This window comes from Phoenix dactylifera, chromosome 11 (genome assembly GCF_051530095.1).
Source record: "Phoenix dactylifera cultivar Ajwa chromosome 11, Ajwa_hap1_PhDact_Kaust_v1.1, whole genome shotgun sequence".
NCBI lineage: Eukaryota > Viridiplantae > Streptophyta > Magnoliopsida > Arecales > Arecaceae > Phoenix > Phoenix dactylifera.
Window position 1 is genome coordinate 8,416,785 of NC_143200.1, and position 17,497 is coordinate 8,434,281.

A 17,497-nucleotide genomic window follows, 5' to 3' on the forward strand; every position below is an offset into this window, starting at 1 on the left:
GATAATACTAGCATATAACCTGCATGATGCATAAGGTACAATTTTTGTTCCTTCTTCCAATTATTCTTCAAATACAATATAGCAATATAATAATTATAACAAACAGAAGGCTTCAATAATTCTATTGCATATTAAACAATTAACTTTAATGATGGCCGAGTAGAAGCTCCCATCATTTTCCGCTGTGTATATCTTTCTGTCTGTCTCAACATCAAAAATAGTCACCACATTTTCCGCTGCTGCTGCTAAATACTGTCCAATGTAAGGCTGAAACCTAACTTGCACTGTACCACCCTGTTTGACCAACAATAAAGAATTAATACATGAGCACAATTAACTACAACCAAAGGTGAACATATAAAAGCATAATCATGAAAACTAACCTTAGAAACACGTGAGCATGAAAACTGGCTGGCACTCCATAACCGAATTTCACCATTGCCATCACAAGAGCAGAGGAGATCTGTCTTCTTTGGATGAAAATCAAGAGATGTCACCTGGGAGTTGTGCCCATTGAATACATGCAAACAATAACTCGGCTGCAAAACAAGCCGAGATACTCAAATATCAGAGAGTTGATAACATTAAGAAATAAGAGATACACTTTAAGCATCTCTTTATCAGAGAGTTGGATACTCAACAAGCATGTCAAACTAGCAGGGAAAGTCATAAGAAATAAGAGATATCTTTAGCAAAACCTCCAAATATCAATCTGCAGCGATCAATAACATTAAGACCTCTATATGATATCATATAAAAAAATAAGCAGCTTAGAGAAAAACTCAAAAACTTTATAGTCAAAAGCACAAGGTACCTGTCTAGCAGTAAATAAAGTTCTGGACTGGTTAAGAGTCCTAGGCTTCAGAGAAGCATTAACAAAAAATTTAAAACAATCTAAAAACATTCATCCCAAAATCGTAAGTACACAATCTACGATGTATCAAGAGTCGACGGCATCATCATCTCTACGAGTAGATGAAGTATCAGCAACCTACAAGAAAAAAAATACATTAGAAACTAAAAATACGAAAGTCATCACGCTCATACCAGAATACATTATAATTATATAAAATATTCAAATATATTTAGTTATGTACCGGAGGAGCAAATCTCTGCAAAAAAGATGAAATATGGTCAAGCTGATCCTGCAAAGATTGTATTTTCAACTCTTGGCTCTGCTTCAACTCTGCCATATCAGTCATATGACTCTGCCTCATCTCCTCTATCCTTGTCTCATATGACTGCTTTATCTGTGCCATCTCTGTCTTCAAACTACAAACCTCTGCAGTGCTAGTACCTTGTCTGGCATCTTGGGTATATCGGCTCACTGCAGACAGCTGAGTGGGGGTAACTCCGATACCGTAACCCCTCACGCGTCCATAACGTTCTGGGCCCATCAATTCTGCATAGACCTGAGCCTCAACGCGACTGGCCGCGTCGGATGATGATGACTCCCCGACGCGCTCTGAAATGAGATTTGTAGCTCTTTCCTATATCTCTCTCAAAAAAATAAACAGTCACATTAATAATTTAAAGGAAGTAAAATTAATAAAATAATTATGATCAAATAAAAAATGAATACATACAACTATATCTCTCGACTCGTCCCGGACAAAGCTGCCATCTCGGTGAGTGTGGGTCATCTTATAAAACTCTACCTCACCAGGCTCCCTTCCATGCTCTACTATCTACACATACGGAAAGTATATTGCCAAACTATATATCATGATACGTGCTATATGTTAGTAGAGTTTCAAATAGTTTCAAACAAACTTACGAATTCATTTCTACGTCTCGCATAACTCTTCGAGCCTGAAGTATGAGGAACTGCTTGAGATGCTCGTGCAGCTCTACCAATATTAGAATATGTCTGCCAAAATAAAAGCACACAGTATAATATTATTCAATGTATATATTTGCAATCTATATTAATAATAAAGATCTATAAGATATTGAAACAATATACGTGACCTGTCCTTTTTCAGAAAACCAGTAGTGAACAAGCTCCCTCCACTGCTGAGGGTATACATCAGGAGGAGTCACACGAGCAACCTCCTCCTCTGTCATACCCTCACGCTTGAAGTCCGTCTTCAATTTTGCTTTATATTCTTTCCATTTGCGGTTGAGGGACTTTAGCACCCAATCATGGCTCTCTGGAGGGAGTACAAACTTACCCTACAACAAGATACAGAATGTTATAATAATATTAAACCTCAAAAGTAAAATTATGGTAGTAAGCAAATTAACATGCAGGAGGTGTCAAATTAAAAAGAACAAATTCAATTCATTACCTGTATGAGTCTAAGAAGCTCAACCTTATACGAAGGAAGCATGTCATTCCACTTCGTATAGTTGAGCGGACACAGCTGACCCTTGCGTGCAACCGATCCTAAAAGCTTGATAGAAGACTTCCAGCTCTATTGATGGGCTGCCCCAATTCGTTGCATCGGATGATGATCTTCTCACCCGGAGGAAGCTTCCACACATCCTTTGCTTGAGTGGGTCCCCGTCTCGTCCTCACTGTCCCTTGTCCATCTATTCAAATTAAATAAAATATGTCTTAAAAAGTTGAAGACAAATATGAACATAAAATATGAACTTTAAATCGAATTACCCTAGATCCGGAGCTCATCCTCCGGACAATCAGCAGGAGGCTCGCGCTGAGATCCTGACTCGTGCTGCTGGTGCTCATATGGCTGCTGGGACTGCAGGGACTGCTCAGAAGTAGATCCCACCTGAGAATGCTGGAACTCCACATCTCTAAATCGTCTCCCTCGGGGCATATTGTTACCTGGTATGCACAAAAAAGAATCAATATTTGGTTAAATGATAAATTTATACTAAATAAAGGGCTAATAAAAGAGAATATAATAACTCATTCAACGTATGCTTCATAAATTTTACTTACCATTATGAAACTACATTCTCATTCAACATCCATCCTAATCAAACTCATTGGCGCATTTACTTCATCAGTTGGCACAACATTATAAGGCATACACTGAGTATAAGTATCATCTAAACTTTCTTATTTCTACTTTGTTCCTGTATCAACGATGTGACATGTCTACTAAACACGTGCTAACAAAAAGTATGTAATATCTCTGACTCTTTCAAGAAGTCAACTTCAACTTTGGCCAAATCCTTGAGCATTCATAAATTGCTAAAACAAAGTTTGCTCTCAATTTCTCACAACTGATTTGAAAGATGAGCCAACTTCGACTGAAGTCTTTCTGGTAATCACACAATGGAACCTTCCTGATGTGGAAATGAAGTAAGGTTGTTACATGCTTAGACGACTACATGCCAGAAAGGTGAATCCAGAGAACATAAAAATTCTGTGTTGGTTATGCACTTGGTTTTATTTAAACATAAGATGCAACACTCCTCTTGTGCTACTTACAAATTCTCGTTAAGTAACATTATTTTCAGACGCTGGATGAATGCCTTGTTCGTGAATATCGTATGTCTCTTCATGGTATCTCAAAAGGGGTTTCTCATGATTTCTCTGAGGTATTTGGAACCATTCATCTTCAAGAAACATGTTATAATTTGTTCGATAGTAAAGTAATAAAGATAGGTTGAAAACCTACAAGTCCTTTCTTAAGATTATCAATCACGACACCAAAAATGGATGACTGAGCTCAACATTGTTAGTTCTTTGGCTTAAATTCTCCATCTTTTTGTTTCTTCAGACCCACATAATGAGGAAGTTTGCCTGGGAAACTTAAAGAGGTTTCAGTTCAGGGAGCTCCAGATTGCAACAGATAACATCAGAATAACCGGTACCCAGGCAGTTGTCAGTTGTAAGAGCATACCTTTTAAATCACCCACCAGAATACAAACGATGATCAATTAATCTTTTACTAAATAAATAAGGGGGTCTCAGGAAGTAAAAAGGTTTAAAAAGGAAAGCAAAGTTAACAGAAAAATATATTATAACGAATAATGAATTAAAATCTTGTTGGAAATCCCACATGCCAAATGTTGATAAGTGTCAAATGAATTGCATTACCTGGCATTTTAGACCATCAAGAGACCAATCTACCCCACCAGTGAATGACAGAGGCTCCAAGATATTAGAGGCATGCTGTGACCCGAATCTAGCCTAACATCAACTGAACTAAAGCATAGTTTTAATACAGTGGGTTCTCATGGAAATAAGAATAAGATAAGATAAATCCTCAATCTTGCATACAAGGCTAAACACATGATTCAGTTAAAGAATGAATAGAGAATAATTTAAAGTGTAAAACTCAAAACTAGAATGCTTGCTTGCAAAATAATGTCAAATTAACCAAAAAGCATGGCATTATCACCTAAATGGTCACTTGCCCATGCTTTAACAGATCAACAACCGCCAGCATGAGGTATTAATGCACAAAATAAGGATATCGAGCAAAGCAGCATAGTGTAAAAAATATTTGATTTGCAATTTCAAAAGACAGGCTATTATAGCTCAACTCAAAAATAAAAACCAAATGAATTGATGGATGCAGAGGACAGGTTAAAAAAGTAATGAAGTAGAACTTCATCAGCAAGAATATCTGCTAGGGCATCGACCGAGAGAGGATGAGGAGAGGAGGCCGGGCGAGCGTTAAAGACAAGAAGAAAACAAACAGGAGGAGGAGGAGGAGAAGGAAGAGAAGGAGGAGGAGGAGGCTTACCTCAGACGACGGCGAGGTCGACGGCGGCGGAGAATCGGAATCTTCGATCGTCGATCGAGGCTAGGGATGGAGGTGAGATCAAAACAAAGAGGAAGACGGCACCGATAGAAGAGGAGGAGGACGAGAAGGAGGAGGAGGAGGAGGAGGAGGCTTACCTCAGAGAAGGAGGAGGAAGACGGCAGCGGGGAAGCCACGGATCGCGATGGAGCTGAGAAGTCGGCGATGGAGCTAGGGCACCGACTGATAGAAAGGGCCTCGACCGATAGAAAATGGAGGAGACGGGGCCGGTTGGGGGGTTTAAAGTTTTCTAACGACGCTTTTAAGCGTCGTAGATTCTAAATCTTTGACCGACGCTTAAAAGCGTCGTCGTTTCTTTGGATTTACCGATGCTTACTAAAAGCGTCGGCAAAGGTTGGGCTGGGCAAAACTTTCCCGACGCTTTCCCCTAGCGTCGGAAAAATAGAGTCGCCAAAACTCTCATTCGTTGTAGTGTGTGTTCAATTAATTGTTGGTTCGATCACATCATTCCAACATAAGCACCATGATTCCAGTGGGGTCTAATGGATAGACGACCAATGCCCAAGTTGGCGTAACCCTTAACACCATCTCTTTTGCGATTTGATGGTCCTGATTGCGACTCCCCGCCAGTTCCGGTGCCTTTTCTTCATTTGCATGTATCCTCTAATCACAGTCCACCATCATCTGACTCTTTTTTTCAGGCTCAATTTCTTTTCTTTTCCCCTTATTTCTTCTTTGAAAAAAAATACTTCATACTTCAACTTAGAAAAACCTAATTTTCTATATTTTATGACCACTATATCAACACACGAGATATGTGTCATCTCGTTGTTTTACTAAAGTCTTTCTAAAGTCGCATAATCGAGCAGCTTTTTAAAGAAAATCTGTTAGCGAGGAGAGATTTGGATGATCCAATTAATTATTGGTTCGTCTATATTGTTCCAACATATGCACCATGATTCCAGTGGGGTCTAATGGATTGACGATCAGTGCCCAAGTTGGCTTAACTCGTAACCCCATCTCTTTAATGATTTAATGGTCCTGATTGCGACTCCCCGCCAATTTTCGTGCCTTGTCTTCTTTTGCATGTATCTCCTACTCATAGTGGCACCTCCAACATAAATCCCTCAATTTCCACCATCACCAGACTCTTCTCTTGAGGCTCTTTCTTTTATTTTCCCCTTAATTTCTTCTTTAGAAAAAACTTTTAATTCAACTAAAAACCAAATTTTCTATATTCTATGACCCCTATATCAACATACAAGATATGTGTCACCTCTTCATTTTCCTAACGTCTTTCTAAAATTCTTACAAAAATTTTTTTAGTGAGGAGAGATTTGAACGGTCGAAATAATCATTGGTCCATCCACATCATTCCAACATACACACCATGATTCCAATAGGGTATAACGGATTGACGATCGTGATTGCAACTCCCCACCGACTCCAGTGCCTTGTCTTCTTTTGCCAGTATAACCTCCTTATAGTGGCGCCTCCAACACGAATCCCCTAAATTCACCATCACCCGATTCTTCTCTTAGGGTCTCTTTCTTTTCTTTTCTCCTTACGTTCTTTAAAAATAAAACTTCGTACTTCAACTAAAAAAACCAAATTTTCTATATTTTACGATCCCTATATCAACACACGAGATATGCATCATTTTCCTAAAGTCTTTCTAAAGTCACATAAATCAAACAAAGTTTTAAAGAAAATCTTTTTGTGACGAGAGATCTGGACAATCCAATTAATCGTTGGTCCATCCACATTATTCCAACATACACACCATGATTCTAATGGGGTCTAATAGATTGATGACCGGTGTCCAAGTTGGCGTAACCTGTAACCCCATCTCTTTCACAATTTGACGGTCCTGATTGCGACTCTCCACCAATTTGTTGTCTTATCTATTTTTGCATGTATCCCCTACTCACATGGAGCCTCCGATATGAATCCCTCAAATTCCACCATCACCCGACTCTTCTCTTCAGGCTCTCTTTTTTCTTTTCTCCTTAATTTCTTCTTCCTTTTTTGGTACAATCCTTAATTTCTTCTTTAAAAGAAAATTATACTTCAACTAAAAAAACCTAATTTTTTATATTTTATGACCACACATCAATGCATGTATCCCCTACTCATAGTGGCGCCGGCAACACAAATCCCTCAAATTCCACCGTCACCAGACTCTTTCCTTGAGGCTCCCTTTTTTTTTCTTTTCTCCTTAATTTCTTCTTTTAAAAAAAAAATTGTACTTCACTAAAAATCCTTAATTTTCTATATTTTATGAACCCTACATCAACACACGAGATATGTGTCACCTTATCATTCTCCTAAAGTCTTTCTAAAGTCACATAAATCAAGCAGCTTTTTAAAGAAAATCTTTAGTGAAAAGAGATCTGGATAGTCCAATAAATCATTAGTTCGCCCACATCATTTCAACATATGCACTGTGATTCTAGTGGGGTCTAATGGATAGACGACCAATGCCTAAGTTGGTGTAACCCGTAACACCATCTATTTTGTGATTTGATGGTCCTGATTGCGACTCCTCACCAATTCTGGCGCCTTATTTTCTTTTGTATGTATCCCCTAGTCACAGTGCACCATCATCTGATTCTTCTTTTCAGGCTCACTTTCTTTTTTTTTCCCCTAATTTCTTCTTAAAAAAACTTTATACTTCAACTTTAAAAAAAACCTAATTTTCTATAATTTACGACCACTTTATCAATACACCATATATGCATCATCTTGTCGTTTTACTAAAATCTTTCGATAGTCACACAATCGAGCAGCTTTTTAAAGAAAATCTTTTAGTGAGGAGTGATCAGGATGGTCCAATTAATCGCTAGTATGTCCACCTTGTTCCAACATAAGCACCATGATTCCAGTGATGCCTAATGGATTGACGACTAGTAACCACATTGGCTTAACCCAAAACACCATCTCTTTAAGGATTTAACGGTCCTGATTGCAACTCCCCACCAATTTTCGTGTCTTATCTTCTTTTGCATGTATCCCCTACTCATAGCGCACCTCCAACATGAATCTCACAAATTCCATGATCACTAGACTCTTCTCTTGAGGCTCTTTCTTTTATTTTCCCCTTAATTTCTTCTTTAGAAAAAAACTTTCCAATTCAACTAATAACTTAATTTTCTATTTTTTATGACTCTCTATCAACACACGAGATATGAGTCACCTCTTCGTTTTCCTAAAGTCCTTCTAAAGTCACATAAATCGAGCAGTTTTCTACAAAAAATCTTTTAGTGAGGAGAGATTCGGACGGTCCAATTAATCGTTAGTCCATCCACATCATTCCAACATACGCACCGTGATTCTAGTGAGGTCTAACAGATTGACGATCGGTGCTCTAGTTGGCGTAACCTGAAAATGCATCTCTTTCGCGATTTGACGGTCCTGATTGCGACTGCCCACCAACTCCGGTGCCTTATCTTCTTTTGTAGGTATAACCAACTCAAAGTAGCGCCTCCAACTCGAATCCCTCAAATTCCACCATCACCCGACCCTTCTCTTCAGGGTCTCTTTCTTTTCTTTTTCCCTTAATTTCTTCTTTAAAAATGAAGTCTTCATACTTCACCAAAAAAAAACTAATTTTCTATATTTTACAATCCCTGTATCAACAAACGAGATATGCGTTGTTTTTCTAAAGTCTTTCTAAAGTCACATAAATCGAGCAGAGTTTTAAAGAAAATCTTTTAGTGAGGAGAGATCTAGACGATCCAGTTAATTGTTGGTCCATCCACATCATTCCGATATACGCACCGTGATTCCAATGGGGTCTAATGAATTGATGACCGGTGTCCATGTCGGCGTAATCTATAACCCCATCTCTTCCATGATTTGACAGTCCTGATTGCGACTCTCTACCAATTTTGGTGTCTGATCTTTTTTTGCATGTATCCCCTACTCGCGGTGGAGCCTCTAACACACCCCCAAATTCCACCATCACCCGACTCTTCTCTTCAAGCTCTCTTAATTTTTTTCTTTTCTCCTTAATTTCTTCTTCAAAAGAAAATTGTACTTCAACTAAAAAAACCTAATTTTTTATATTTTATGACCCCTACATCAATGCATGTATTCCCTACTTACAGTGGCGCCTCCAACACGAATCCTACAAATTCCACCATCACCAAACTCTTCCCTTTAGGCTCCCTTTTTTTTTCTTTTCTCCTGAATTTGTTCTTTAAAAAAAATTGTACTTCAACTAAAAAAACCTAATTTTCTATATTTTATGACCCCTACATCAACACACGAGATATGTGTCACCTTGTCATTTTCCTAAAGTCTTTCTAAAGTCACATAAATGGAGCAACTTTTTTTAAAAAAAATTTAGTGAGAAGAAATCTGGATGGTCCAATTAATCATTGGTCCATCCACATCATTCCAACATACGCACTATGATTCTATTGGGGTCTAACAGATGGACAACCGGTGCCCAAGTTGGCATAACTTGTAACACCATCTTTTTCATGATTTGACGGTCCTGATTGCGACTGCCCACCAGTATTGGTACTTGATCTTCTTTTAAATATATATCCCCTAGTCACAGTCCACCATCATCCGACTCTTTTTTTCAGGCTTACTTTCTTTTCTTTTCCTCTTATTTCTTCTTCTAAAAAAAAACTTCATGCTTCAAATTAAAAAAAACATAATTTTCTATATTTTACCAACATTGTATCAACACACGAGATATGTGTCATCTCGTCATTTTACTAAAGTCGTTCTAAAGTGAGCTGCTTTTTAAAGAAAATCTTTTAGTGAGGAGAGATCTGCATAGTCCAATTATTCGTTGGTCCATCCACATTGTTCCAATATATGCACCGTGATTCCAGTGGGGTCTAATGGATTGATGACTAGTGCCCAAGTTGGCTTAACCCGTAATCCCATCTCTTTAACGATTTGATGGTCCTGATTGCGACTCCCCATGAATTCACGTGCTTTATCTTCTTTTGCATGTATTCCCTACTCACAGTGGCACCTCCAACATGAATCCCACAAATTCCACCATTACCAGACTCTTCTCTTCAGGCTCTCTTCTTTTCTTTCCCCTTAATTTCTTCTTTACAAAAAAATTCTTAATTCAACTAAAAAAACCTAATTTTCTATATTTTACAACCTCTGTATTAACACACGAGATATGCATCACCTCGTTATTTTCCTATAGTCTTTCTAAAGTCACATAAATTTTAAGCAGCTTGTTAAAGAAATGTTTTAGTGAGGAGAGATCTGGATGGTCCAATCATTCCAACATCGCACCATGATTCCACGGGGTCTAACAATTTGATGATCGGTGCCCAAGTTGGCATAACCCATAACCGCATCTCTTTCACAATTTGACGGTCTTGATAGCGACTCTCCACCAATTTTGGTGCCTTATCTTCTTTTGCAGGTATAACCTACTCACCGTGGCACCTCCCACATGAATCCCACCTTCACCCGACTCTTCTCTTCAGGGTATCTTTCTTTTTTTTTCTCCTTAATTTCTTCTTTAGAAATAAAACTTCGTACTTCAACTAAAAAAACCTAATTTTCTATATTTTACGATCCCTATATCAACACACGAGATATGCATCATTTTTCTAAAGTCTTTCTAAAGTCACATAAATCGAGCAGAGCTTTAAAGAAAATCTTTTAGTGAGGAGAGATCTAGACGGTCCAGTTAATCATTGGTCTATCTATATCATTCCGACATACGCACAATGATTCCAAAGGGGTCTAATAGATTGATGACTGGTGTTCAGGTTGGCGCAACCTATAACCCCATCTCTTTCACGATTTGACGGTTCTTATTATGACTCACCACTAATTCTGGTGTCTTATTTTTTTTTGCATGTTTCCCGTACTCATAGTGGAGCCTTCGATACGAATCTCTCAAATTCCACCATCACCCGACCTTTCTCTTTGGGCTCTTTTTTTCCTTCTTAATTTCTAGATTTAACTGATTTCAAACCTTTTGCAACATTAAGCCATCTTAACTTAACTCTGTGCAGAGAAGATTGAGCTGTATGCTGAGAAGACTTAACTATGTGCATAAAAGATTTAACTGTATGCAAAAAAGGCTTAACTATGTGCAGAAAAGATTTAAGTATGTTTCGGATAAAATTAAGTGTATTCCAAGATTTCTTAACTTTATGTCATGCTAAATTAAGTGTTCACACATAGATTAACCATGTGCCAAACTATATGAAGTGTGTACCACATTTTATTAATTACTTTTAAACCTTTTGCAATATTGTGCCGTTTTAACATAACTATGTACAGAGAAGATTTATCTGTATGCAAAAAAGATTTAACTGTGTAAAAAAAATTAATTATATTTCGAGATGATTTCACTATGTGCTAGGCTAGATTAAGTGTGTTCCATGCTTACATAACTATGTGCCGAGAAGACTTAACTATGTGCCAAACTAGATTAAATATTCAAATATTGATTAATTGCATGCCAAGCTTACTTAAATGCATGCTATGCTATATTACTTGTGTATCAAGCTAATTGCAATGGTGAGTTAATTATGTTCGAGGCTATATAAACTGAGTTCCAAGCTTACTTAACTAATTGCAATGGTGACAAATCCATTGTACCTATCAATATCATAAAGATCATATTATTTGCCACTCACTCATTATTTTTATTTATTTATTTATTTATTTATTTCATTGAAATATATTTATTTGTTATCTTATTTATTTATTTATTTGTTTATTCATATATATATATATGCATTTATTTATTTGTTTATTTATTTTTCTTTCCTTTATTTCTTCTTTTCTTCCTTTTTCTTTTCTTTTCTTCTTTTTCTTTTCTTTTCTTCTTGCTCTTTCCTTTTTTTTTCTTTTCTTTTTTCTTCTCTTCTTCCCGAAGCTTCTTCTTCTCTCTTCTTTCTTCTTCTCCCTTCTTCTTTCTTCCCCTCCCTTGAGCTTAAGGAAGAGTCCCTCGCCGGAGCACCTAGAAGGGTCGGCCCGAGGCCGACGGCGCCCGTGGCGGCCGCGGCCCGGCCTCCCTGAGCATCACCCATGGCCTCGCCCTCTTTTGCCTCTCGAACCCCTCCCTCTTCCAAAATAGACCGAGTTTTGGCTTCCCATGGGCGTGCTTCAGAAAAGAGAATCCGACAGTCTCGCAACCACAGCTACTTCAAAGTTTACCAGTAGCTGCATAGCTTGTCTTAGGAGCTCGTTTGGCACAGTAATCGTTTCTCTAGGTATTGTGGCATGGTCCCTCCCACTATTTCATTTCCCTAGCAGATATTAGTCTCCAAGTTATTGTGGGTTGATTCAATGAAAAAAAATCTAAGATTAATTATAACATGTGAGAGCTTGTAGCAAGGAAGTTCTCAAGATTCATTAACTGTGCAATACAGGTGGATATGCCAGAGTTCTGAATCATGGCTTGTAGTTTCATTTCATTAACTGGCAAGGATCGTTCCATTCTAGTATGAATACATCCTACAAAATCAGAAAATAAGATATCATGAAGACCGCATAGTGCAGCAGAAGAGACCTCTCCTAAGTAAGGAATTCATGAGATTAAGCCAGCCAACTGTCAAAGTAAGTTACTCTAGTGGAACCAAAGATTGTATTGGTGCGAGTGGCTTTGGTTGAGAGAGAGCGAAGTGGTAACAGGATAACCATTCACGTAAGAGGATATGCATCCAGTGGTGCAGTTTCTAGCCAAACTAATGATAAGGTATAAACTAGGGAAAGGAAACGGAGAACACAAGTATAAAACAAATTAGAGGTCTACGAAGTGGCCCACAAGGTGGCTACGAGTTGTAGTGGAAGCATCAAGATTAAGGATACGTTGGAGTCATGTGTCATGTAAACAAATCCTCCACTCCAAATCAAAATATATATAATCTTCTGATATTCTGTTTCTATTTTGGCCCACAGAGATTTTGTAACATCTATGCGCTGAGAGAGGTTTAAGTATATTGTTATTGACCAGCATTTTGGCACATCTGATGTACTTCCCTGATCCAAGAGGAATGTATGATAGGAATTCATATATCTGTCCTTACCTCTTATTGATGCACTTAAAATTGATTTCATGTGAATGAAGAGGAACATCGAAAAAAACTAATTGTGCAAGAATAGTGTGAGGACCCATGCGGGCGTGTGTTTAGTCCCACATCGGTTATTCGCTGGGTAGATCTTGGGTACTTATACAGGATCAAGGAACCCAAGCAATACCTTCCGGCTAGCCATTTTGGGTGAGATCCTGGTTGTTACAAATGGTATCAGAGCGGACCCGGCCCATAACTTATGTGGACTAGGGGACACTGCAGCACAGATCCATTGGGGTTGACCACGGACCGATCGTGGTGTTTATGATTAGATTTGAATGGATTTGAACCCTTAGCCTGATGAGGATGTCAGGGATTGAACGGGGAAAGTATGTGAGGACCTGTGCGGGCGTGTGTTTAGTCCCACATCGGTTATTCGCTGGGTAGATCTTGGGTACTTATATAGGATCAAGGAACCCAAATAATACCTTCCAGCTAACCATTTTAGGTGAGATCCTGGATTGTTGCAAATGGTATCAGAGCTCAGGTTTCAGATTCCTTGGGATTGTGTTTGAAATAGTCAGATGGAGCTTAAGTTTTAGGATCTTTAGGATTCGTCAGAAAGTTTGAGAGATGGGTAGACATTAGGCCATTAGACGAAGGCATTTATTTGCTTTTGTTATTGATAAATTTGAGTTATTTTATCATAATTTTGAAATGCTAAAATTAGAATGCAACCTAATTATGGTCGTAACCGAAGTGTGAATGAGCTATTCTGAGAGTTTTTTTGGTGGAGCAATTTGTATTTCAAATTATGATTAATTAGATTTTGACTAAATTAAGTGAAGGAATATTAGTCATGGGATATTATCGTGCAACGTAATTATTTTAAAAGTTTAACTTGATATCAGGCACTGTGGATATTGCTTCTAGTTCAAGTTAATTATTTTGGTGGCAAGTTAAGGTTCATTTATAAAAAGTTGTTTAAAGTTTGGATTAGAAAATATTTTATAATATTCACTGAAATATTCTTCGAGGATTGAAATATGTATGTGGATCATGTATAAAACTCTTGTGTAGATAGAAAATATATTTGGGATGAAATTCTAGAATTTTTCTTTGGCTTTACCTAGAATTTGAAATTTTAGATCTTTTCAAATTACAATGCAAATTGGTATTTTAATTGGAAGTGATTTAGTAAATTATGAGAATATTGATTGTTTAAATTATTTTAAGCTGGTCAACGATATTAACTCTGTGATTTGGAAATAGTTTATGATGGTTTTTCTTATTAAGGAGAATTTCAATGTCAAAGAAAAGAATCGTGTTTTTGATTTTGACTGATATGGATATCATTGCATTATTCGTAGATTCTCTAAGTCTAGTAGATTTACAAGATCCCGAAATGTTTGCAGTATTGCAAATAAAAATATTTTACTTATTTGAGGAATTGATCTCAATGTAAAATCATAAAGCTTATGTCTTGGTGGAATTTCTTGTAAATCTTTAAACCAGATTAGTAGATTCTTGTGAGTTAAATATTTATAAATCATGGCCATGAGTTGATTATGGATTTTGTATCACCATATGTGAAATGCAAGTGGGATATCATGAGAGGCCCAAATGAGTTTAGCCTAAAAGAAAAGATTCGGGATGATTGAGTAAGCTTCTGAGTAAGTTAATCTAGAATCTTTTAATTATCGAAGCTTGGAATAAATTGTCAAGAAAAACTAGAATTGGCTTAGTTCAAATTTGGATCTAGAATATGATTACTTGATTATATGATGGTACAAATACGACAACTATCTCAAGGGTTAATCATGACCTAGTGTACTTGGAAAGCAAGGATAAAATTTTGCTTGGATATTTTTAAAAAAAAAATGTTGATGATCTGGGATCATTAAGAAATTTTGGAGAATATTGATCAGAGTTACGCAGCGAAGTATAATAGACAGAGTCAATTTAAACTGGTCAAAAATATTGACTATGTTTTGGTAACATGTTATATGAAAGACTATGTTGTTCAATAGTGAAAGATTTTGTTAATAAGGGAAGGTGAATACTATTGATTCTCAGGTCAATCATGATATGATTATGTTATCTCTTGGATAGACTCTGCTATTTTTGGGTATGCTAAGAAAATAATAATAACAATAATTGAGCGATCATGACTCGAGTTAGTTGATTGTTGACCAAATATGGTCTAATTTGTTAAGTATTTGAACAAACCATGCATTATCTGCTCCCATCTTATGATTTATAAGTTTAAGTTAAAAGCTTTGTGGCATATTGAATCATGGTATCAATACTTTGCCTTCTCAGACCTGCTCTTGTGATTTGATGCAAATCATTTTTGAGATAGACCGTTGCTATCTAATGATCATCAGTACATGTTCATTTTGTGAATTACATTTCTAGCCATTTAATTATTTGATTCTAAGGTTGGTCATTATCCTTTGAGGGATCAGCACACTACCATGATAAGTGTATGAGATCTATTTCATTTCAAGTTCTATCCCAAACACAACTAATTTTAATCAATCCTGTTGTGAATCGATCCTGATCCAATCTCGAGTGAACATACATCAAGATGATAATTTCAATCTGAGATTTTAGTTAGTCAATTATGAATTTTTTGATAATTGATCTAAAGCTATCTATCATACTGATATTGATCGAGGAGAATGAGATCTTGGATTTATATTACTCAATGGGCTGAGCATTTTTAAATTTGAAAGGCCTAGATCTCTCAAATTTCGAGGACAAAATTTTCTTAAGGGGGAGAGAATGTGAGATACAGCCCAACGCCCCTTTTGGAAGGGGCAGAACAGGGGATCACAAACGCGATCCCCTCCAACTTCTCCGAGCACAAGGACGTCGCGGACACTCCGCGGCTACACCGCGGTGGTTTTGCGTCCACCCCGCGACCGCACGAGCGGCCGCTGATCTCGCCCCACCGCCGCGAAAATCGCGGCAGAGAGCTGTTGAAATAGGGCGATAAAACCCCCATTCTTCCACCTCCGGAGATCACCCGAGCCCTCCTCCCTCTCCTCCGTCTCCTCGTCCTCCTCTCCTCCCTCCCCTCTCCCTCTCGTTCCTCTGCTCTTGCCTCCCAAGTGGCTGGCGTGCCGCCGAATCCACCACCATCACCATCCGTGCCTTCCCCTGTTTTGGGATCTACTTCCCTTTTATAAGCGTCGTCGCCGCCACCACTTGATCGTCAGATTGAGCAGCCGCTTTGCTGAGATCCCTCCTCTCCACTGCCTCCGTTGCCCGCCGGTGAGTCTCCCCCCTTCTTGTCTTCGTTCTTGATTTCTTCCTCTGTTCGACCCTAAATCGAGACCACTTTTGGTCTCTTCTTCACGCACGTCGCCGCAACGGCCAGCTGGCCGTCGACCGAACGACGGCCTTCGCGCCTAGACCCCCCCGATCCTTTCTTCCTCTTCTTCTTCTTCTTCTTCCCTTGTCCGTGGAGGTTTGGGGAAGAAGAAGGGCCCTGTTCACGGGCCCTATTCACGGCGGGCCCAACTTGGGCCCGGTTCGAACCCGAAACCCAAAACCAAAAAAAAAAAAAACCCAAAACTCGAAACCCAGTTCAGATTCGAGTCCGAAACTCGGAACCCAAAATCCGAACCCATTTGACCAATAAATGGAATTTTGCAGTTAAGCCCTTGGTGGTATATTATTTCAAAAAAAAAGGGCCTTCTGTAATTTGTATTTGATCCCTATAGAAAAGATTTATTACATAAAGGTCCCCAACTATATTTATTTAATCTCTTCACTCAAGTTTTATTATAGAACAGTACCCTGTAATTAAGTATTAGTCCCTGCAATAAATTTTATTGCATAAATGAACCAATTAGAAGCCAACCTTGGGGGCCCTATTGGGTCGAGTCTATGCGGGCCCATTGGGTCGTGTCCGATATGGACCCTATCAGGTCATGCCCATTATGGGCCAACTCTTGGCCCTGTTGAGCCATGTACAATAGTATTATTTTTTTTAGTTCTGCTTAGCTCTGAAAGTAACAAAGAATTAACTAAATTTAAACAGGTCAACCTGATCCGCCTATCTGAAGTAGGGGCTAAGCGAGAAGCGGTAAATAACTTAATACTTCAAGTGTGATTTTCAAATTATTTGATAAACTGATTAAGTTTTGATATATGTTTTGTATTCAGTAAAATGGTCAAGCATGTTAAAATTTTATTTAAAAATTATGTTATATGCTCTGAAATCCGTAAAATATGACTGGATAATTTATGAAATCTATTTTTCTATATATATGCATTCTCAGCATGGCTATGATCTGTTCTGTTCTGTTCTGGCCCCGCCAATGGGGATTATACGTTGGACCTATCGACTTGTAATCTATGAGAAACCGGTTTCGACACCGTACCATCGGTGATTAGAATAGTGGTATTTGGATACTGTACCATCGGTGCTTAATAATAGTGGTGTTTGGCACCTTGTGCAACCCATGCTACTGGGTTACGCGGCCGTAGCCTATTATGTTGAGATTCTGATATCAGAATTTTTGGAAAAAAGATAATAAATTTTGAAAACAGTAAAACGATGTTATTTATGATTTATTCCAAACATTATCCTGTATTTTGATCTGATATGCTCTGACCCCACTTTGGGGTATTTTGTTGCTTACTGCGCTAGTGTAGCTCATTATTTTATTTTCTCTGTTTTTCAGATCCAGAGGCTTGATCGCACGGAATTAGGGAGTGCGTTAGATTTTTCAATGATTCTATCAGTTATTGGCATTTTAGTTAGATTGATTAGAGTATTTG

At 38.0% G+C, this 17,497-nt stretch overlaps 1 protein-coding gene across 1 annotated transcript; it reads right to left on the reverse strand.

The window, feature by feature from the left end:
* Nucleotides 1–4,444, reverse strand: LOC148714352 (uncharacterized). The gene is made up of 7 exons (XM_089926378.1): nucleotides 2,615–4,444; nucleotides 2,292–2,535; nucleotides 1,778–2,175; nucleotides 1,587–1,688; nucleotides 1,098–1,490; nucleotides 384–991; nucleotides 1–294 (listed from the first exon to the last, which is right to left on the reverse strand). Exons 4-6 carry the CDS (start codon nucleotides 1,641–1,643, stop codon nucleotides 941–943), a joined length of 501 nt encoding a protein of 166 aa, XP_089782504.1. The 5' UTR covers nucleotides 1,644–1,688; nucleotides 1,778–2,175; nucleotides 2,292–2,535; nucleotides 2,615–4,444; the 3' UTR covers nucleotides 1–294; nucleotides 384–940.
* Between the last annotated feature and the right edge of the window lie 13,053 nt (nucleotides 4,445–17,497).